General features: G+C 43.2%; 1 protein-coding gene across 4 annotated transcripts in view; it reads left to right on the top strand.

The window, feature by feature from the left end:
• Positions 1-22,580, top strand: part of DPYD (dihydropyrimidine dehydrogenase) — a 512,239-nt gene that overhangs the window by 433,115 nt on the left and 56,544 nt on the right. For all 4 annotated transcript variants that reach the window (XM_083620602.1, XM_083620600.1, XM_083620601.1 and 1 more), the window contains 2 exons: positions 5,597-5,739; positions 20,655-20,834. In XM_083620602.1, coding sequence (XP_083476728.1) covers positions 5,597-5,739; positions 20,655-20,834 — 323 coding nt within the window. The remainder of the gene's footprint in view (positions 1-5,596; positions 5,740-20,654; positions 20,835-22,580) is intronic.

The raw sequence follows: 22,580 nt of genomic DNA, 5'->3' as shown, positions 1-22,580 counted from the left end.
TAACTGTAATAGTAGGAAACCAACAGTGTGCCGCATGCTCAACAGCATAGCTAGTTGGACGCAATCCTAAGCAAGCTTAGTTCGAAGGTGTTTCCACCAAAATCACATCTTAATAGTGGATGCCTTCTCTCTAGGTAGGAGCTTGTTTATTTTGAGTTAGAACACATCAGGGGTGCCCACTTGAATAAACTAGTGATGTTTCCCATTAGTGCTGTTTTCCCAGCAGTGATGTATGGAAGTGAGAGCTGGACCATAAAGAAGGCTGATCGCTGAAGAATTGAGTGCCTGGCGTGCTCTGGTCCATGGGGTCATGAAGAGTCGGACACGACTAAACGACTAAACAACAACAACAACTTGAATAAAATATTGGGGAAGGGGCAGGTCAGCCCCGCCCTGCATAATCTATCACAAGATGTGGCGCGCACACACCATCTAGATGACTGTGCCCATCAACTCTGGGCATGCGGCCTCCTCAAATATTTTATTGCAGGGGCTGAAGGGACCTCATCCCTTAGGAGGTGGCTCCTATGGAACACATCCCATCTAGGTACTGACTTAACCCACACATTAAAGTAAAATAATTAGATTATAGTACTATTAAAAGGCCACTCACACTCCTGCCTCCAAAATGTTAATTTCTGAAAGCTGAGTAAATTAGGTTTGGTTAGACTCTTAGGAAAATGTGAGGAGGGCATTATAACTGTGAAGAACTGTGGGTTTTTTGTGGGTTTTGGCAGCCCTACGTACCTCTCTGTTGGAACCTAGACACAGGTGGTGTCATAAATCTGGCGCCATTGAATTAAAGCACATTGCAGCTGAAACTGTCTAAAGAGGTTATTGTAAGGCAAGAGTTTGGACTTATCTACACTTCCCCTTGTCACAAGCTGAGTGGTTTTTGCCTTTGCCCGCAACTTGCCCCAGAAAACCCGCTCTCCAGCACTAAATTGGAACAAACGGCAATCTGTAGAAAACCTCATTGTTGTTTGTTCCGATTCAGCACTAAACCCCCTGATTTTCCAGGGGGGACACGGTAGGGAAAACAGAAGTGTGGCTGAGCCCTTCCTCATTGCTATTTCCGAGGGCCATGTTAATGGGCAACATCTGCGGCAATGGGACTTATCAGGAGGTTACCGTATTTTTTGCACCATAACACTCACTTTTTTCCTTCTAGAAAGTAAGGGGAAATGTCTGTGCGTGCTATGGAGCGAATGCCTACGGGTGGCGGGGGGGATCTGCTGCAGTCGTGAGCAGAGGATCCATGGCTCCCCTTCCTTCCCTCCTCCGTGGCTCGCTTTGAAACAGCAAAGCGGGAGAAGAGCCGCTGTGTGGGGAGGAGAGAGGGACAGAGAGCCTGCTTGCTTTAAAGGAGCAATGCAGGTCCGGTTGGCTCCTTTAAAGCAAGCAGGCTCTCTGTCCCTCTCTCCTCCCCACTCAGCTTGCTAAATAGCATTATTAGCAGCATCCTTCTCCACACACACCACACGTGTTCCTTGTCCCTTGAGTGCTTTTCCTTCCCTCCGCACTCAAAACATGGTTACAAAGCACGGATCCACATGGATCCTCAGGATTTTTGCACTGGGTCACCCCAAATTCACCATCAGATCACATAGCATGTCCATGGCAACATCTTGCACCAAAAAAAATCATGCACCCACTGTTGCCTGGGGTCGCAGTGGTGCAAAAACTTGGTTACAAAGCATGGATCCACATGGATCCTCAGGATTTTTGAATTGGGCTACTCCAAACTCACTGTCAGATCACATGTCTGTGGCCACAGCATGAACCACAAAAATCATACATCAACTGTTTCGTTTAGAATATTTTTTTTCTTGTTTTCCTCCTCTAAAAACTATGTGCGTGTTATGGTCTGGTGCGTGTTATAGAGCGAAAAATGCGGTAATTTTGCTGGGGGGGGGGGCTAGGGCTTTTGCTCATCACTTCTCTTCTCTACCCCCATATCAGTGTAGAACTCAGCTAAACTAGCAGCGGATCCTTCTAATGTAGGTAGGGACTAAGCAGTTTGGACCCAGGTTTAAATGTAATCAGCACTAGGGCTGGGCGATATCCACTTTTCAACATTACGATATATCACCAGCTAAACATTGCAATATAGCGATATATCACAATGTCTGAAAGAACGATGGAGATATGCAGAAGCATTGGCTGGCTTCACGGTGTTCCCCACACTGTGATTTTTGCATTACACACAAGCATACAATCATGATTTGCAATATACTGCCAGGTCAAAAACTATGAAACTGATATCACGATATGGACTTCAAACCGGTTTGGGACGATATATTGATCTATTGCCTGGTCCTAATAAACACCTTGAATTGTACCTAGAAGACAGTTGGGAGCTAATGCAGATGTGGAAATACTGGTATAATGTATAAAGAGCTCAGTGATAGAACATCAGCTCTGCATACAGAAGCCCCCATATTCAGTCTTCAGGGAGAACAAGGCAAACCCCTCTGTCAAATCTTGGAGAGCCTCTACTAGTCCTGGTAGACAATGGGATCATCCACATTTCTGCTTGTCTCATGCCTAGAGAGCCTAGAAAGCATGGGTCCAAGCAGTTTTGCCCTTGTCCCACCACATTCCCCTGGAAAACCTGCTGTCTAGCGACAAATCAGAGCAAACGTCAATCCGGAAAATACCCAATTGATATTTGCTCTGATTCAGCAGTAAAGATTGAGTTTTTCCAGGGAAAAGCAACAGGGCAAGGGATGAGCCCAGTACTGAGCTAGAATCACAGTCTGGTTCAGCAAAAGGCACTTTCCCCATGGCTATAAATGCAGTGCTATTTTTCTAGGGAAAGAGGTGCTGGACCTCACCATGAACACCTCCCTCATTCTCTTGGAATGGCAATGGTGCCTACCTGAGAGATGCCGGAACTGAGTTCTAGCGAGTTCCGGCTGGAAAAAAGCCCCATATATATGTAAAACACAACATGTACTAATACATGTCACTTGTTTTTTTCCCTTTAATAACAGCACAGTATCCAAAATTACCCTCAGTTCGCTAAAAATAAATTGTATGTTTAATATTATGTTAGCTTCTTAGTTTATTCTTAGTTCATGTTTAATACAGTGCTGAGTGAATCTTAAATTTAATTTTGCAAGGAAGATCCATGCTGTAATTACTGTAACATAAATAAATTAAAGCTAAATTTTGCTTTGCTGTATGCAGTGCTCTACTGAGAATTATGATCCAATTTCATTTTTATGCTAGGAACACGGTACGATAGATATTGCAGGAAGGGTCTGCCCCCAAGCTTGCGGTGTATCTTTTGTTTCTGTTGATAGGACGAAAGATCCAGGTGGGCTTTTGAACTAGCAGTGAAGGAAAAAGACAAGCCACGTGTGTGTGTGTGTATGTGTGTGTGTGTGTGTGTGTAAGAGTTATTTGTCAGGGTAATTATCGTTCTACCAGTGAAAGGCATCACCCAGACATGCCACAACCAACAGTGAATTGGATCCAGACAGACAGAGCAATTAAACCACACCCTTACACCAAATTTGGGGAGGGTTGGGTTGAGCAGAGGCAAGCCACCAGCCACTGTGCATGTGTGTGGAAGGCCTGTTGCTGACACCCCCTCCAGCAGAAAACCCCCAAAATGTGTGTTCTGAGGGCAGGAAGGGGTGTGTATATGCTGGCCCGGGATATTACTGCTGTTAGGAGACAACATCAGGCCTGATATGGGCCCGATCCCTGGCACAGGGATCAGGCCAAATCACCCCGCCCTTCCACTCTGGGTGCAGTGTTGTCCTTGCCAAGCCCTGTGGCATGGGGTGAGGGTTAGCATTGCAGCTTAGAGTTGATCCAAAGAAATCAAGGGGACAAGTGGGTCATTAGTCACTTAAGTCTGATGGATTTCAGTGAGTATACACTAAGCATGATTAACAATATTATATGTTAACAATATCCACTGTAGATGGTGATCTGTGCTGGCCCAATATTCACCATTAATGGCCCAGGAGTGCTTGAGTTTTAAGCATATGCCAAAAGCACCATATGAAATATGCCAAAAGCACCAAATATGAAAAACAACCGTGAACCAATTTTAAAACACAAATTATTAAACACCTACAACCTCCCCGCACCCAATAGCATATAATGTGGCGTTCGTAGTCAATACACGAAAGACTAGGTTTTGCAGTGTTGAGAGAGCACATGCCACCGGTATGACTTTAGGAAGACTCTTTGTGTTCCTCCCAGTCTCCTTAAGATTGATTTTGCTAAGCTAACTGCAAATATCAAGCCATCCATTAATGACCAATGGGAGTTCTTTGCCCTCTCGCTTTTCCCTCTGTGATCTTCTGTTTTGCTATGATCTTTACTTACGCTCTTTTAGGTCTTCTTACAGAAATCCCCACCTCTGCTCAAACATACACATCCGCACACCTTTCACCACCTTTGCAGTTTGGAGTCAGGGGCCTAATTAAACTTCATATCTTTCCCCCTTGTTGCCTTCAATCACTATTCTGCCTGTCTGAAGGATAATTTCGCTGCACCTTCATACCTATGCAAAAGGAGAGGGTGGAATCCAGCAATTCTTTGTCGCTGATGGTTCTCTGCCCCTTGAAGACATGTGTTGTTAATGGGGTTCTTGCAGGGCTAGCTTGAATATTGGTTCTGGAGCAGTTGTTGATGGGGGGGGTGCAGCTTCATCGTTGAGAATGGAGGAAATGCCAGCGTAGGTGAATAATGAAGAGGAATCTGTGCTGAAGCAGCTGAAGGTGGCACAACCCTAGAGGATAATTCGTATGCTGAATCAGGAGCAGATGTCAATACAGACAGCTTGTCTGAGTATTTGGATGCTGATTCAGTAGCAACTAGCATTGATGGGAGAGGCTTGTCAGACATCCTGTTTGTAAAGACCACAGTGTCGACTGTAAAAATGGTGGGCTGATAGAAGGAGGTGACATTTCGCTGGAGGCAATAAGCACAGAAGAAACACCTTTCGAAAATTGACAACGCAACAGATTTTTCTGTGTTCCATTGAAAAACCATATCAGCAAACAGATCCCTGTTTTTTAAAAAATAATAATAATGAAAATGAAAAATGGTAGTGCAATATTCCCTAAATACTTCAGACCTTAGTGGGCCGTTGCTTACTCACAATGCATGGCAAAGCTGGCAGCCCACAAACTTGTTGGCTGAAAGATCCTCTGCCAAGTGGTCATTGTGTATTCTGTTGTTGTTGTTGTTGTTTAGTCGTTTAGTCGTGTCTGACTCTTCGTGACCCCATGGACCAGAGCACGCCAGGCACTCCTGTCTTCCACTGCCTCTCGCAGTTTGGTCAGACTCATGCTGGTAGTTTCGAGAACACTGTCCAACCATCTCGTCCTCTGTCGTCCCCTTCTCCTTGTGCCCTCCATCTTTCCCAACATCAGGGTCTTTTCCAGGGAGTCTTCTCTTCTCCTGGCTGGACAAATAACAGATGAAGAGGTGGTTCCAAGCATGGAAAAGCAGCAGGATAGGAAATGAAGCCTGTGACTGGTTGGAGAAAAGAGGAAAGAGGGGAGTTGAGAGTCTGTGACCCTCCTTGCCTGCTGCCTCACTAATGCACACTCACTCTTTCTCTGTACAGGAAATGCCATAAGACCCATTGCCCTTCGAGCAGTTTCTGCAATAGCTCGTGCTCTTCCAGGGTTTCCAGTCCTGGCAACAGGAGGCATTGACTCAGCTGAGAGTGGCTTGCAATTTCTTCAGAGCGGTGCTTCTGTTTTGCAGGTATTACTTTTATTCTGATAGCTTAAAAATAACAAAAATCAGTAGTATGTTTTACAATTAAAAAAAATCTGAGATTTGGCCTTAAAGTGGGAGGAGGGACGTGCCCATGATAAGGCCAAATATATCTTTTTACCCTTATCTCCTTTTTCTGGGAATTGTTATGAAAATTAATGTGTGAATGCCAGCAGAGCCAATGGAATGTTGGGAGATATAGTCCAGCAAGATCTGCAGGGGCCACAATAACCACCTTTTCTCTAGTTGGATTTCCATGTACCTCCCATGGCAACAGCGTTTGATCAACTTGTTACTTTGGGATGTTACTCATACCAGGAATGGCAAGGGTATGTCTGTGCAATGAATGAGCACCTGAAGGTTTGCTGTTGAAAATAATACTGTGTTGTAAAGTCATTTTATTCTTTGCCCTAATAGAGAAACCTCCACTGAGTTCAGTTTTGAACTTTGGGTAGTATAAACTATTGCTCGGTCAGGCTGCTGGGACAGATGTTTCTTCCAGTGTTCGGGACCACATCCTGAATATTTGCCAAGCTGCCATTTTAGAAAAGTATTTCAATCCCACTATTCGGTATGTTCTAAGTTTTGGTGGGCTTAAAATTCTTCTTGCTACCTACAGTCATGGCAAATTTCAAGTTACATATAGGATGGGCAGGTAAATTGAGAGCCATTGCATTTCAACTTTGGGTGTGTTGGTAATTAATTTATTGTGCACACATATTGACTGATTTATCAGATTTGTCTCACACTGTTCCTCTAAGAAAGTTGTGGATGGTGTGCATTTTATTGCACAGTTCTCTCCTAACTACCCTGTGAGGTACATATGATCAGCGCTCAGGTGTGTAGGAGACTCAGTTCCATACATTTTGTGATGGTCCCTTTCTAGGAAGAGCCAATTTGCCTAAAATTGGGTGAAACTAGGGAGTGTTTTAAGGATATAATTAGGGGACCTCTGTCTTCCCTCCATAATTCAAGTGCTGGATTAGGTTGAGTGATAATAACTGAATAGAGTCTGATAATAATAATAATAATAATAATAATAATAATAATAAAATTTTGATTTATACCCCGCCCTCCCCAGCCAAGACCAGGCTCAGAGAAGAAGATTAGAACCTAGGTGTCCCTTCTCCATGTCTCAAACTCTTTAATTTTGCTGATATTAATATTATTTTATAGCTGTAGAGAAACTTACATTTGCTTTATTTAGAGAGTCTTGTAGTTATATGCCACGGGACTGTCTAAATAAAAATAGCTAATTTCCGAGACTTCAGTTTTGAGCCTTTCTTTTTCTCGTTTTGCCTTCCTGAATCTAAAGCAGCATTTATGTCTGCAGAAAAGTATGATCAGCAGGGGAATATTCCATTGATTTCATTTATGACTGCTAATTAGAACTGAACCTCAACCAAAGGAGTATATAACTTCCTACAATTTGTCACCAGGCCTCTGAAGATTTCCATTAAAATGTTATATTAGCTGAAATATATTGCAATGCTCCTTCCATTTGTACTCAACTTGCTTAAGGACTTTGATTTGACATTAAAAAATTGATGACTTGATTAGTTTACTAATGTATAGTTAGGCAAAAGTGAATAGGTTCAATGTTACTCTTTTTAAAAAAAAACAAAATCCAACCTTGTCTCTAATGATACATTTAAAAATATTAACTATGGAGACACAAAGAAGTGCATGCGATGGGTTGGATCCAGAGTAACCATGAGTGGATTGAGGAAATTATTGTCACCAATTCTTCCCTCTCACTGTAGCTGCCTGTGACCCATGGAATGTTCTTCTTGAGGGTTGAGGGACCCTCTGAATTAGTGTGGGGGACAGTAGCAGATAGCAGTGTGGAAGTGTGATCCTGCCAGTTACCAAGAGCAGGAGGGAGAAGGCACCAGGAGTTTGGCGTAGTACAGACCCAGTGGCAGGAGGGTTGAATGGGCCCTACCACTGTGCCCACACCATGCTGAGCTCCCTGCTGCCTTGCACCTCTCCCGCTTGGTAGTAACCAGCAGCAATGAACCCACCCCATGTCATTATTATTATTATTATTATTATTATTATTATTAATAATATACCACCCTATACCCGCAGGTTTCAGGGCAGTTCTCTGGGTGGGGGGCACAGGAAAATGGGGCGATCAGTGAAAATTGACTCTCCCATCCAGCAGAGGCTGCCACTGCAACAGAGTCTCTCCCATTATTGGAAAGAGTCCTACTCTTCATAGAAGGGCGTCCTTGTTGCTGTTGGTTAATCACAACCACCAGTTTCCAGAGAGCTGGGAACTGGTGGACAAGGCTCAACGGCGTCCTTGTTGCCATTGGTTAACCACAACCACCAGCTTCCAGAGAGCTGAGAACTGGTGGACAAGGCCTAGATTTATCACATGGTGTTACTCCCGGTTGTCCTTGAACTCCAACACCTTTCTGTTGAGGGTGGGGGAAAGCAATTGTGATTCAAGGACTCACCAAGCCTTCACCTGGTTGGTTGGCTACCTGGGGGCATGGCGCGGCAGCTGGAATGGCTGGGCAGGGGCCGAAACGCCCCCTGCCAATGGGGGAAATGGCTCCTGCTCACAACTCCTCCCCTCTGCAAGGAGGAGAGGCTTTACCAAAACAGCTTGGCAGGAAGGAGAGGTTTCTGCAGAATCTAGGCATGTGCAATGATAAAGGCAAAGGAACCAGCACATAGGAAATGTCTTCATGCTTGCCCCACTGAAATGAACCGTGGGTTCTCTTCTACTGCTTCAGTTTGTTGCAGTGACATTCCCACAGGAGAGTGACAAGATGTGGATGCAAGCATGTGTTAGCCCTGCTCATGTTAAGCGTTTTCATGCCAAATTGTTTTCAGGGGCAGAGAGTTAAACTGGTGCTTAGTTCTCCCATGGTGCCAGTAGGTTAAAGCACGTGCTTATATATATATTATGTATTTATTTGATTTCTTACTCACCCTTCGCCATAACATCCCAGGTGGATAGCAACAATTTCAAAAGTACAAGTTTAGCTGGACTTCAGCTTTATCGATCTTTATCAAACAATTTGCCCTATCAAAACCTTTTGAAGAGCCCAGATCCTTTCATTGTTTGTTTCCTCAACACAGTGCCCATGCTTTCTTCTCTACAAACAAATTTAAGCTTGTGCATGCAAGAGGTTTCCAAATACGTCCCTGTTTTACCCGTCCGTTGAACTGGTTCCACCTGCTGTACTAAAAGCCAGTTTCCTTCTTTTCAAAGCAAAGACACTAGAGCTAAGCACCAGATTCAGCCGAGGTCTGAATTCTGCAACAAATTTGGGTGGTTCCAGTCTTTGGGCGGATCAGAATGAGATGACCCTAGATCAGCCTGGGGCTATGAAAAAGGAGGGCGGTAGCCAGGGGCATCTTGAACATAGAGCATGGGTAGGCAACCTAAGGCCCGTGGGCCGGATGCGGCCCAATCACCTTCTAAATCCGGCCCACAGACAGTCTGGGAATCAGCATGTTTTTACATGAGTAGAATGTGTCCTTTTATTTAAAATGCATCTCTGGGTTATTTGTGGGACCTGCCTGGTGCTTTTACATGAGTAGAATGTGTGCTTTTATTTAAAATGCATCTCTGGGTTATTTGTGGGGCATAGGAATTCGTTCTTATTTTTTTTCAAACTATAGTCTGGCCCCCCACAAGGTCTGAGGGACAGTGGACTGGCCCCCTGCTGAAAAGGTTTGCCGACCCCTGAAATAGAGGCAAGGGGTGCGGGGCACCAGGGCGCCAAGTTCTGGAGGGTGCCAGGGAAGAGGCGGAGGCTGGACATGGCACCTCCCGGCATCAGCTCGCTGGCCTCGCCCACCTCTGCCATGCAAATGCTGCACCCAGAGCCTCTGTCTGCCATGGCCACCATGGCAAGGGCACCAGGGAAGATGCTGGGAGGCACTGGGCGCAGTGTGCCTCCCAGCATCAGCTCGCTGCCCTCGCCCGCCTCACTGAAGCAGCGCCGCACCCGGAGCCTCTGCCTCTTCCCCACCAGAGGAGCCACCCTGCAGCCTCTGCCCACCTCCTCCAGCCCCGCAAAGCTGCTGGCAGCGCCGTAAAAAGGTCGGCAACTCTGGGAAACAGCGGGGGGGGGGAGCGCCGGAGGAATCTTTGCACCACTGCGCCAGATATACTTAAGACGGCCCTGGCAGTAGCTCTGGGGTGAGGGGTGGACACAGACATGCATTCTTACTAGAAATTAAACCCCCTTCATTCTCTGAGACTTGCTTTCAAGTAAACATGTGCAGTAGTGTTTGGCAGGGCAAGGTTGCCTTGCAGTGACTGAGGGGGCAGCGTGGGAGGAGAAGCGTTGCTTACCTGGCTTTCCAATGCCACACACTTATCGAAAGGGGGAGGCAGGAGGAAGCTCTGTGTGGTGTGGGTGTTGTGGCCGGAGTGTTGGATTGGCTCCACTGCCGCTTTCACCCCACCCTGATATCCCTGCTGCCTTATCCCTCTCTGTCTGCCTCCAGCCACTCTATTGCTTCTTCTTCCTGACCATATGTTTAATTAGGGGTTTTAAACCCTAATTAAACACCGAGTTGGGAGGGGAGGAGGTAAACACAATGCCGCCTCTTCCTCCTTCTCTTCTGTTCCTGGCTGCATGTTTACTTAGGGTTTAAATTCCTAATTAAACATCGGATATGGGCCCTGAGTTGATTTGGGACCCAGATCTGGGTCAGGTCAGGTTGGCAGCAGGTCAGCTTTGGTGTGTGTGTGTGTGTGTGTGTGTGTGTGTGTGTGTGTGTGCATGCACCCCTAAAAATGGTTCTGTATGTGGCCTTAAATAAGAAGTTATTGAGTGAAAATTTAAAGTTCAAAGTGACTAAAAACCTAAGCGAATACAGAACAGTATGATTCATTATAGTGTGTCTTGTGGAAAACAGACACCTGGCTTGGATTTTTATGGGATCTGTTTCACCCTCTGTAATGTAACCGAGGTTTTCTTTTAGGGTTCTCACCCCTCCCTTTCTTATTCTTCTTCTTTTTTTTTTTTACATAACCAGGAGATCAGCATCTGAACAAATGCCAGTACAGTTAATTTAAGCACATTCAACAGCTGAATTGAACATTTTTAATTAAGGAAAGAATTTGCTTTGGTGATGTAGGAGGAGTGTGAGACAAAACCCAACCTCTGACTCTTTCTGAGCATTATAAATTCTTAGGTATTGTTATGTACTGAGTTGAATAGGATCCAAACTGCAGCAGTCTGATTGGTCCTAGAACAATAGGATCCAAAAGGCAGCAGTCTGATTGGTCCTAGAACAATAGGATTCAGAATGCAGCAGTCTGATTGGTCCTAGAACAATGCAGCAGTATGATTGGTTGGCAGGAACCACCCAATCATGCTCCAGATAGAAATGAATCCACAACCTGATTGGCTTACAGTAGAATTCCGAAATTAGCCAATCATGTGCAGCCCATTGTGTAAATAATGTATATAAAGCAGATACTTTGAGGGGACATTCATTCACTCCTCCTCACCACTATGAGCTGAATAAAGAGCATGAAATCACTTTGCGACTCTGAGTATATTTCAGGTATTTTTCTAATTAGTGGGATATGGAGTTTTTGTGGGGATAGTTATTGCTTAAACACATTAAAGCCATCATTTCCTTTGCTGCGTACATATGAAAAAAAGCCCAAAGGTAACAGTGTTAAGAAAAAGTCAGTTCCTGGTATATACATCACTCCAGATGCTTGATATTTCTTTGATGAGAGGCAAATTAATCCTTAGATTTAGTTATTTTTAACAAAGTGTAGCATTCCAGTTCAACATATGTTTTGCTTTTTTAAAAAGTGAGTTCTTTCCCCTAAATCTTTGATTTGACAAATAAGACTTTCATCCCTTTTCGCATATCTCTTTTTTCTCGCGTATGTGTTCTACTGAGTCACATCTTTCCCTTTGGTAGATTTTTAAATATATATTTATATATTTTTTTATAAAAAAAGCTTTTGAGGCAGAGACATGCATTTTTAGAAGTCATCTCACTGTAGGAAATTAAAAATGGAGACAATTATAGAAAACTCCAGTTGAAAGAGAAAATGCATTATGGAAAACTCCGTAAAAGCACAAAAAATATTAAAGTAAAAAATCACTTCACAGCAGCCCGTATGATTCAATTGTAGATCAATAGTGTGTAGTTAATGCATTAGCAGTAGAGCATTAATTTGCAATTACCGCAGGTGATCTGATCCTCTATGTGCTGTCCATTGACATAAATGACCTTTTGTTGAAAAGGATTCTGCAGTCATTATTTCTAGCAGCTGTAACCGGAAAGGGAATAGAATGAAGGGGTTTATTTCGACCGTGTGGACATTTTATATAGCAGCAGCTCTAGAATATGAAACCTGGCCTGCTTTTGCTTTAGAAACCTTTGCATGTTTAGCTTCTTAGCTGGATGAATGCATTTGTCCTTTCGGACAGGATATCAGACATGTGATATAATGCACATTCCTAGCGATGTGCCTTTCTTTCTTTTCCATGGGTGACCTCTGATGTCCACTGAATGAAAAAGTGGCTTCAGAAACATGTCATGAATGCTGCTGCTGCTGCTTTTCAGCAGGCTTAAGTCCCTAAAAATAATAACAAATAAATAATATTTGAAACTGTTGCTTATTTGGAAGTCTTAGCATCCTCTAGTTCCCTTGCAAAATACCATGTGTTCATTGTTCTTCAATGCTGCTTCCACAAGAGAAAGTAATAGGAGAAAAACCATTAATTCTCTTCTGTATTGGGGGGGGGGGAAAATCTGTTGGTGAGAGTGCAATAGTTTTCAAACTTCACAGCACAGCCCTTATTTGTGTAGGTATAACCACAGTTTGGATATATCACTGAAGGTTGACTGTGCCCAATTTTCAATTACGTTTGAGGTCTTCTCTTCCAAGGAGGAACTAATGCACCATCTTATAGAATGGCCCATGAACATCTTTTCCAAAATTGACCTTCTGTGAAATAGCACATGGGCTACCTTGCCCAGAAGTGATCTCTCAGAAGCAGAAAGGATGAAAGGAAGAAAGAGAAATATTGTAGAAACTGAGATTTTTGTAAAAACGTTCCAAGAGCCTCCATTTTACTCCTTCTTCTTGAAAGTTATTATCTGGGTAGAAAGACAAGAAGTCGAAAACAGTCTCTTGGGTGGTGTGAAAGTGGGTTTTCTACTTTATTCCTGTAGGAGTCTAGGGGTCAGAGAACTTTTCTCCTTTCATAGATCACAAATAAGTTTCTTTCGTGGACACCAAATTGAGTTCACAAATTCTTATAGCCAAGCTGATGGAGCCCGAAAGCAATTTTAACGGAAAGAAAATATAGCAGTATTGAAGGAAGAAGCTCAAAAGGATGAGAGGTTAATCACTCCAGGACTAAATTGAGGTCCCAAGACAGAAAAATTGTTTTGCTGGCTGGTTTTGATAGACTTGCAGTTTACAAAAATATGGCCCCTTGGGAACGTGCCTCAAGGGAACAACAGGCTCCTGCTGTAATGATATTGTTCATTACAGATTTCTGTCTGCCCACAATGCCGTCTCCGTGGACCAAGGACAGTCCATCCTGAATTCAGCCAAAAATACAGAAATTCTTTGCATTCTAGCTCGTCCCGCCCTTGTTTTTACATTTCTCTACCTCAGGTTTTTTGGTCTAAATGTTTTAAGACCATTTGCAGATACATGGGTCTGTTGATGTTCAAGTGGTCTTGGATTTTTGACAGCAATCTTTTTTTTTTAAATAAATTTTTATTGATTTTCCAACATATATTAAAACACAATACAACTAACAGCTAACAACACATAAACAAACAAACATATAAACACGTATAGTTTCTTAACCTCTTTTTCTTAGACCTTGTTTCAACGACTTCCCCATACCTCCCTTTTCTGCATCCCTGTTTTAAACTTTTCCAGCAACCCCTAATTTCAATTACTTATAATTCAATTTCTTTAATCTTTTTCCTCTTACCCAATTATTTATCACTGCAATTCTGTTTTACATTACCCATGACATTTTAGCACTCATTAATTTTACAACAGTTCTTAAGATAAATTTTAAATTTCTTCCAATCTTCTTCCACCGTCTCTTTCCCTTGGTCACGGATTCTGCCAGTCATCTCAGCCAGTCCCATATAGTCTATCACCTTCGTCTGCCACTCTTCCAGCGTGGGTAGTTCTTGTGTCTTCCAATACTTTGCTAAAAGAACTCTTGCTGCTGTTGTAGCATACATAAAGAACGTCCTATCTTTCCTTGCCACCAATTGGCCCACCATGCCCAGGAGAAAGGCCTCTGGTTTCTTGTGAAAGGTACACTTAAGTACCTTCTTGATTTCATTATAGATCATTTCCCAGAAGACCTTGACAGCAATCTTAGGCTCTGGGCCACCTTGTGCATTTGGCAAACTCGAGCGGCAGAGCATCATATGGACAGAACCATTATAATTGGCAAGTTAGAAATCACAGTGGTACCTTGGTTCTCAAACACCTTGGTACTCGAACAACTTGGAACCCAAACACTGCAAACCCGGAAGTAAGTGTTCCGGTTTGCAAACTTTTCCCGGAAGCCAACCGTGCTCCATTTTGAGTGTTACGGTTCCGATTTGAGTGTTACACTAAGGTTTGTCTGTTTTCACTATTTATTTTGCGTTTTTGTGCCTTTTTTGTTTTGTTTTTGTGACTGTGTGGAACCCAATTCAGCTACTGATTGATTGATTGTGTGACTGCAGCACGTTGTGTATTGCTTTCATTTTATGAATCAATGGTCTCGTTAGATAGTAAAATTCATGTTAAATTGCTGTTTTAGGGGTTGTTTTTAAAAGTCTGGAACGGATTAATCCATTTTGCATTACTTTCTATGGGAAAGCACTCCTGGGTTTGGAATGCTTTGGTTTTGGAATGGACTTCTGGAATGGATTTGTTTGAGAACCAAGGTACCACTGTACAATTTTGAATGCTGCTCTTATATAAGTGCACGCGAAATTAGCGGGGGGTGGGGGTGGAGAGAGAGGCAAGCTTCTTCCTGATGTGCTGTGTCAGGTATGTATCCTTATCTGTAGACTCTTTGACTCCTGCTAAAAACATTTTTGTTTAGGCAAGCATATCCAGACAAGTAGAATGTTGACGTTTGTTTTAACCTTATTTTTTAGCTTATTGTTGACTATAACTTTTTTTGAAGGTTTTGAATTGTTTTTACTGATAATTTCATTGGGTAATTCTTTTTGTTATTCTTTGAGGGGTTTTTTTAAAAAACAACAACAACCAAGCAGTATATAAATTTAATGAATAAATGAATACAATAATAAAGTATTCTCAGTTCCCTCAGAATGTCTGTATCATCCAAAGCTAGCACCAGTACTTCTAAATGGAGACAAGGGTGTTTATTTATTTTTTATTTGCCCTATCAGCTTAGCTCTCAGGAAATCTGATGATGTACAAGGGTTTATGCATGCAAAGAAAAAGGAGAAGAAAGGGTTAAGTGTGCTAGTTAATTTTGGGTGTGCTTGTCCTGCACCTGCAGCTAGTTAAGCCCATGAGAGTGATTCAGCAAGCATGTGAGAGTGATGCAGTACAATCTAAAGTATAAATACACTTGTGTGAAGCAAGGCTTCTTGATCAGAACGTCTGTGTTGGAACACTGCAAGGAGACTGTATGCTGCTGGAAGGACCCTATACCACAATTGTATGTAACTGCTAAGATGGACTGCATTTTACTGTCAGTAAGGGGACTGACCCTACCAAGAGCTGTCTGGGGTTTTTCTGTTCCATTGGCACACTCCACTGGTGAGTTGAATGGGCACTCTGCACCCACCCCAGCAAAATTCACTGAGAGCCAAGTGATAAGCCAGCAAATGTGGAGACTTCTGGTAGTGAACCTGTGTATGTGAATCAGCCCTCACAACCAGAAGAATTTAGCAAACCTATATTTTACGTATAATTTATATGAATGTAATAGTTATTTCAACCCACACTTTTCTTCCTATCTGCAGCTTCCAGGGCATTTTCCATGCCTCTGGAGCAGCTTTTGGGGAGCACAGGAACTCCCTATTTTCCTGTTGAAGGAAGGGGAGGGGAGTGATTTTTGCCACTTCCTCCTTCCCTTTGAAGTGAGCAAAAAGGGAAATGGTCTCGATCTGACTTTGCAAAAAGAAACAAATAAGGCTTACCTTGGCGCTTTTGTAACCCTGAAGTCATAGGTTGATTTATTTTGCGTCTCTCATTGCCAATATAAAATGCAATGAAATAATGTGGCAAGTGTGCTTAATGGACTGCATGCATAACTTTTTACTTACCTTTCGTGTATTACCACTGAGTAACATTTTAAAGTCAGCCAAATTAAGCATAATATAATCAAAACAACCTATCCACTGCAGGACCTTTCTAAGGTACCTTGAGTACAGTTTTTGTTGCTTATCCCATTGATACGGTGAGAATATTAGAAACACCGAGGTGAAAGGCTGGCTTACTAATAGGATGGCATTTGGAAAGCTCTTTTACTTGGCAATCTTCTGCAGTTCAGTAGCAAAGCTGAACCGAGCCTCCACCTTTTGGGGGAAGCAAGGTGGCATTCTGGTAAATGCTAGAATTTTATCACTTTGACAAAGGGGGGAAATGATAGTCGAGTGAAACATTTGTGATCTCCAAAGAATACACTGCCACCGTAACAGCACAGATGAAAGAGGCTGCTGTCTCAATTGCCAGGAAACTACTTGGAAACTCACTTTGATCTCCGCTGATTGTCTGTTAACGTTTTTTTTGCTAAATGCAGTACACAGCGATATCGCTGTTTTTGGTGTTGTACAGATACAACAAGTGGGAACAAATATTTATAATGTTAGCTGATGGATGTACATAAGCACAGGCAAACATGCTCTTTCACATGCAGTAGGTGATGTGGCTAATAAATGGGGAATGTGCAGAAGTAAAGCACATCAATAAGGGATTTTGGACATTGCCTTGAATGAAGGGCCCAGCAGAAAAGGGAGAGAATGAGAGAGGGGCACAGAAAAGCTCATTCTTTCTCTTCCCTTCACTTCATGACAGGTAAATCTACAGGTGCCATCTACAGGTTTAAGTGGTAGGTTAAGCTCACTCGGTCAGCCCTATGATTAGGCAGAGTGAGAAAGATGTGGCTGATTTGGGGTGTCACGAAAGGACAGTTATTTATTATCAATGTATTTTTACTCTGAGAGCAGCTCTTGTGGGATTTCCTGCCTCGGGTGCCGAAATAACTTGACCACCTTTGGGTCCTATGCACCGTGACGTGGGGTGGGGATAGGCAACATTGTCTGCAGCATCTTGGGCAGCAAAATGTCTCGGGCCAACCTTGACTAACGAACTGCCTCTCTGAGAAAGATCATGGGTGTAGCAATACGGGGGGGGAGGACTCCTAATCAAAACAGCAACTATCCCAAACTGCCCACTCTCTTTAATGCCTTGTTGGTGGAGGTAGGGGACGCGGGTGGCGCTGTGGGTAAAACCTCAGCGCCTAGGACTTGCCGATCGCATGGTCGGCGGTTCAAATCCCCGCGGCGGGGTGAGCTCCCGTCTTTCGGTCCCAGCTCCTGCCCACCGAGCAGTTCGAAAGCACCCTTAAGTGCAAGTAGATAAATAGGTACCGCTTTATAGCAGGAAGGTAAACGGCGTTTCCGTGTGCTGCGCTGATGTCGGCTCGCCAGAGCAGCTTCGTCACGCTGGCCACGTGACCCGAAAGTGTCTTCGGACAGCGCTGGCCCCCGGCCTCTTAAGTGAGATGGGCGCACAAACCTAGAGTTGGACACGACTGGCCCGTACGGGCAGGGGTACCTTTACCTTTACTGGTGGAGGTAGAAAGTTCAAGTGGAGGGGCATTCAGTTTGCCGCAGTAAACAACAATGGATCCATGCCACATGGTGATCTCAAACATGCTCAATCCCATCCTGCCTTCATAAGGGGGGCACTGGCCCTGCTTGGGGTTGTAAGAATTTAGTTTCACCTCAGATATTTTATATATATATATATATATATATATATATATATATATATATAATCTGTTGGATAAATTCCTACTGTGCCATAAGAGCTATCCCAGATCATGCAGTACCCTACCGATTGGTTTTTGCATTTCCTAATACATAATTGTCGCAGCACCCTGCCTTGCTTTCTCGTCCATTGTGAGATCTCAGCCAGCCTGGATCAGTTGTGATATATGCTTTGATGCACAGCTGGGAATTTGATTGGCTGGCCTCCCTATTTCTATGAAGGCAGTGCATCCTGATACTATTTCAATTGGTGCCATTAAAATAAGGTAAAAAACCACACATTAAAAATCACATTGTGTATAAAATTAGAATAGTTGTGCCCCTGCGTATTTCAACTGCATACAAACTGTCAAAATACCATAATGTTTCGGCATGGGAATCTGGCGTGTTTGAATTATATAAGCCAGCATATCTTTTACCTGCATTTTCAATGCCCCCTTTCTTTTTTCCCCAGCATCCAGGAAAAAAAAATATTACTCATATATTTAAAAATTAGAAGCCCTTAGTGAACAAAGAAATTTAAATAAAGCATTGGTTGAGTTTTACAGTTAAATAACCTGTGGAGGAAATTATAATGATGTTCTCTATAATTGTTCTGAGAAGGAGAGAGAGGCGGGGGAGAGAGAGAGAGAAAGATAAAGCTTAAATCTATGGAAGGTATAACAGACCTAATTAATGCTCACACTGTTCCTCCAGAGAAACAGATTTTGTGTAATGTAAATGGGCTGCATAGGAAATGTTCTTGTGCATATTTTATACTTGTTCCTTGTTTCTTCCTGAGCAGCTGTAGTGTACAGTATTTCAAAGTATACGCTTCCCCCGTCCCCTCCACCCTGCCCCATGAACAGTAGCTTGTATGATATAGCAGGTGGCACCCAATAAGCTTTGAGGATGTTACCTAGGATTTCATCAGTAGTGGCTTCAAAGTTGCGCAAGTTAATTTTAGGTGGTCGGGTGGTGTGTATGTGTGTGTCTTTGGAATAGCTGGGCATTTCATATTATGTCCAAATGTGCAAGAGTGCTTTGGAATAATACTAGCACTGTGCTGAAAATTCCTCCTGCATTTTTATTTTACTATTCTCAGTCTACTAATCAGAAAAGAAGTTATTTTCAAAAAAGATCAAAGCGGACATGGGGGGGGGGGGAATGTGCCATTTTAATGTGTGTGCTTGCTTTACCTTTTAAAGTGGCCCGGAGTGTTTTTCTTTTCATTCAGACTACTCACCATTTCTCTGCACTCTGCAGTCCTCCTGGATGCCTTTGTTTCCTGAAAAACTCATGTCCACAGCTTGGTTTTACTACAAACATGAGAAGTTGGGGAGGCTGCCTAGTGTGTGTGTGTAACACTGTTCCTTGTTTCTTTTTACTTGCAAACAAATCAGTGCAGATTTTTCTTTTTTAAAAAAGCAGCTAAAAGGACACCCTTTCTTTAAAAGCAAAACCAGTGAGCACATTGGTCTCAGGTGCTCAGAAGCCAGCCTCTCTGACTTCCCATGCTTTAATGAAAGTTCAGAAGGAGCCACCAGGAAGCAACTCCTTCCATGTTGCTTTTTCAGATCAGAGAGTGCAGGCAGCCAGGGAGGCTGCACAGTTCTAGAGCAGCCTTTCTCCACCTTGGGTACCCAGATGTTGTTGGACTGCAACTCCCATCATACCTGACAACTGGTCCTGCTAGTTAGGGATGGTGGGAGTTTCAGTGTGGGGGACCCAGTGTGGAGAAAGGCTGTTCTAGAGTAATGTCTAATGGAAAGAAAAGCACAGACATACCATCCATGGCCACTCTCACAAAAATAAAGTTAAGCTTAACTCCACACCCTCCAAATCTTTAAAAAACAACAGAAGTTCTGAAGACTTTCTAGAGCACTCTGACAAAGAGGCAGAAAAACTGAAGCTTCTTTCATAGGAGAAGAAGATTTTTGAAAAAAAATTGGAGAACACATTTCAGCACAGCACTCAATAATGCAGTTCTTTGTTATTAATGCAAATGGAAGCCAGGGAGGTATATTATAATATTGAATACTTCTTTTGGGGGTTGTTCTTCAAGGCTCATTTCCAATTAAAGTTTGGAACAAGCAGGTAGGAAAGTAACTGGAAATGGCAAGCTTTCAAGTTATTTGTTCAGGAAAAGCATTATTATGCCGCACACTAATAAAATGTACAAGGGGCAAGTTCCAGTTATTTTGCTGCAGCTTGCTTATCAGTGAATACATCCAAGTACTTGCGTTATTGTGAGGCAGTAATATGGGCTAGGGGACGCGGGTGGCGTTGTGGGTTAAACCACAGAGCCTAGGGCTTGCCGATCAGAAGGTCAGTGGTTTGAATCCCTGCGACGGGGTGAGCTCCCATTGCTCAGCCCCTGCTTCTGCTAACCGAGCAGTTCGAAAGCACGCCAAAGTGCAAGTAGATTTTTCTCTGGCGGGAAGATAAACGGCGTTTTCCGTGCGCTGCTCTGGTTCACCAGAAGCGGCTTAGTCATGCTGGCCACATGACCCAGAAGCTGTACGCCGGCTCCCTCGGCCAATAAAGCGAGATGAGCACCGCAACCCCAGAGTCGACCACGACTGGACCTAATGGTCAGGGGTCCCTTTACCTTTACCTTTAATATGGGCTAAAAATTCTGAATGTTCAATGAACGCTTACTGACAAATAGAACTGGACCAATGGATTGGTTGCCAAATCCATAGTTCTAAAGCAAAGAAAAGAGTAAAGAACAACTGATTACTCTGTCCTGTTTGAACCTACTCATGGCTACCAATTTACCTGAAACCCTACAGCAAGTATAACAATCCATGCCTCAAAAAGGTCGGTCATCTTCATTCATGAGTTCTGTACCTTCTGCCTCTAACATCAATAGATACACATTTCCATAGTAACAAAGTTTGCATCTTCTATTGTAGGTTTGCAGTGCAATACAGAATCAAGATTTTACCGTGATTGAGGATTACTGCACTGGGCTGAGAGCTCTGCTTTATCTGCAAAGCATAGAAGAATTTAAAGACTGGGATGGACAGAGCCCACCAACTATAAGGCATCAGAAGGGGAAACCTGTGCCCAAAATCGCTGACCTGGTGGGAAAGGTATGTTACATTAGACCACTCACTCTCAGATGCTTGCCTATGCTGGGTACTGGGCTCCGAGGCTTGTTAATTAGTTATTTATTTATAAGATTTTTATGCCACCTTTCAATATAGTATGAAGCTTGCCACTATGCTACTGTCTGGGGTGGAGAAGAAAAAAACCCCCAAGTATTTAATTAGTAAGTTTTGGTCTCACAATCCAAGCTGTGCCACATTCCTAACCTCCCACTTGGCCAACTTCAGTTTTTCTCCCCTTTAAAAAAACATGCCAGAGAAGCAGTTGTTGAGCTGATCCATTAAACATCATCATTATATGGTGTGCAGGTATGGGAACACACTATTTTCAAATCCCATCGAGACCTTACAGCTTGGTAATGTGGGATTTCATGGAACCATGGAATTGTCAAGATAGAAGGGAACCCCACGGACGCCTAGTCTGTTCATGGGACTGCCAACAGGTCTTAAAAGCATGTGTGAGTAGAGACAGCCAAGTCTCCAGATATTGCTGGAGTCAGGCCACTTCCAGCTTTGTAGGTCATCTCCAATACCTTGAACTAAGCCAGTCCTGATGTATGGGGGGCTCATTCAGGCTGTATCAGGGCAAACCTTTATTTCCTTATAATTTCCTATTAGCAAATACAACAATTTATTTTATTATTATTTTTTTTGGAAAATGTCACACCAATTAAAACAGATTTAGAGTTTGGGTCACAGTCTTGAACATTGAGACCCGTTCCCTAGAGGAGCTCCACCTCCCTTTCCAGCTGATCTGGTTGGTGCAGAGGAAACCCAGAAAGCTCACGCCACTGTAGCCATGTCGGAATTCTCTCCACGTCGCTGCCATGCTTAAGCACTCCCAATTTGCAACAGGATTCCTTGGGGACTGTTGCCAGCTGGAATAAGTTACAGCCGGCTCAGGGTGACTTTTGCTTTCAACGAGGAGAGCCGTGGTCAAAACCGGCTTTTTAATTTGCTCCCCGGCGGCTTTTGCCTCCCCCCACTGCTCAGGCTAGATTTTCAGCAGGAGGAGGAGAGAGAGAAAGAGAAAGAAAGAAAGAAAGCACTAGGCTTTTGTTTCTGGCTTCTGGAAGAGATTCACTTTGAAGAGTGCTTTCAGTTATACATCATGCCTATTGATTATCCTTCGAAAAATCTAATATAACATGGTTGAAAATGTTGTATAAAGCAAAGATTTACAAAAGAATAGGATTTGGAGTGTCAGATACCTCCAAATCTCTGCTTATCATTGCTGGAGACTGGAGTTCTTTTCAGGAAGGTGTTAGTGGGAGGGGGGAAGGTTTCTTTGTTCTCTGTGAAGCTCTGAAAATTATAACATTACCTTTCGATTGTAGAGACAATCCTATCACTAAGCCCTGGGGAGTACAGTCTTTCTAGGTCTTTTTTTAAAAAAAGAATAATAATTAAACATTTTGGGGGGTTGTTGTTTCAACTTCTAAAGCTCAGTGGTTAAACTCAGGTGCCTGAGGTTATGTACTACCTCTCTTCTGCTCGGGGTCTCTTTGCCACCCCACCCCACTTAGCAGCCCCCTCCCCAGACACTTATTTTCATAGTATCACAAGGCTTGTTCACATCTGCCTAACACAGGGCCATCCAGAAACACAAGGACTTTCATCTTTTGTTGTATCTTTGAATTATAGAAAATAGCACTTGTGGGAGAATCTCCCCCTCCCATCTCACCCCACTTTTCAATGTTTTGAATGAGAAGAGGGACTGCAATTCATAGT

Source organism: Podarcis filfolensis (assembly GCF_964270895.1).
Source record: "Podarcis filfolensis genome assembly, chromosome: 6".
NCBI classification, from domain to species: domain Eukaryota; kingdom Metazoa; phylum Chordata; class Lepidosauria; order Squamata; family Lacertidae; genus Podarcis; species Podarcis filfolensis.
The sequence above is the reverse complement of the archived record's forward strand: the minus strand, read 5'-3'. Positions and strand labels throughout refer to the sequence as shown.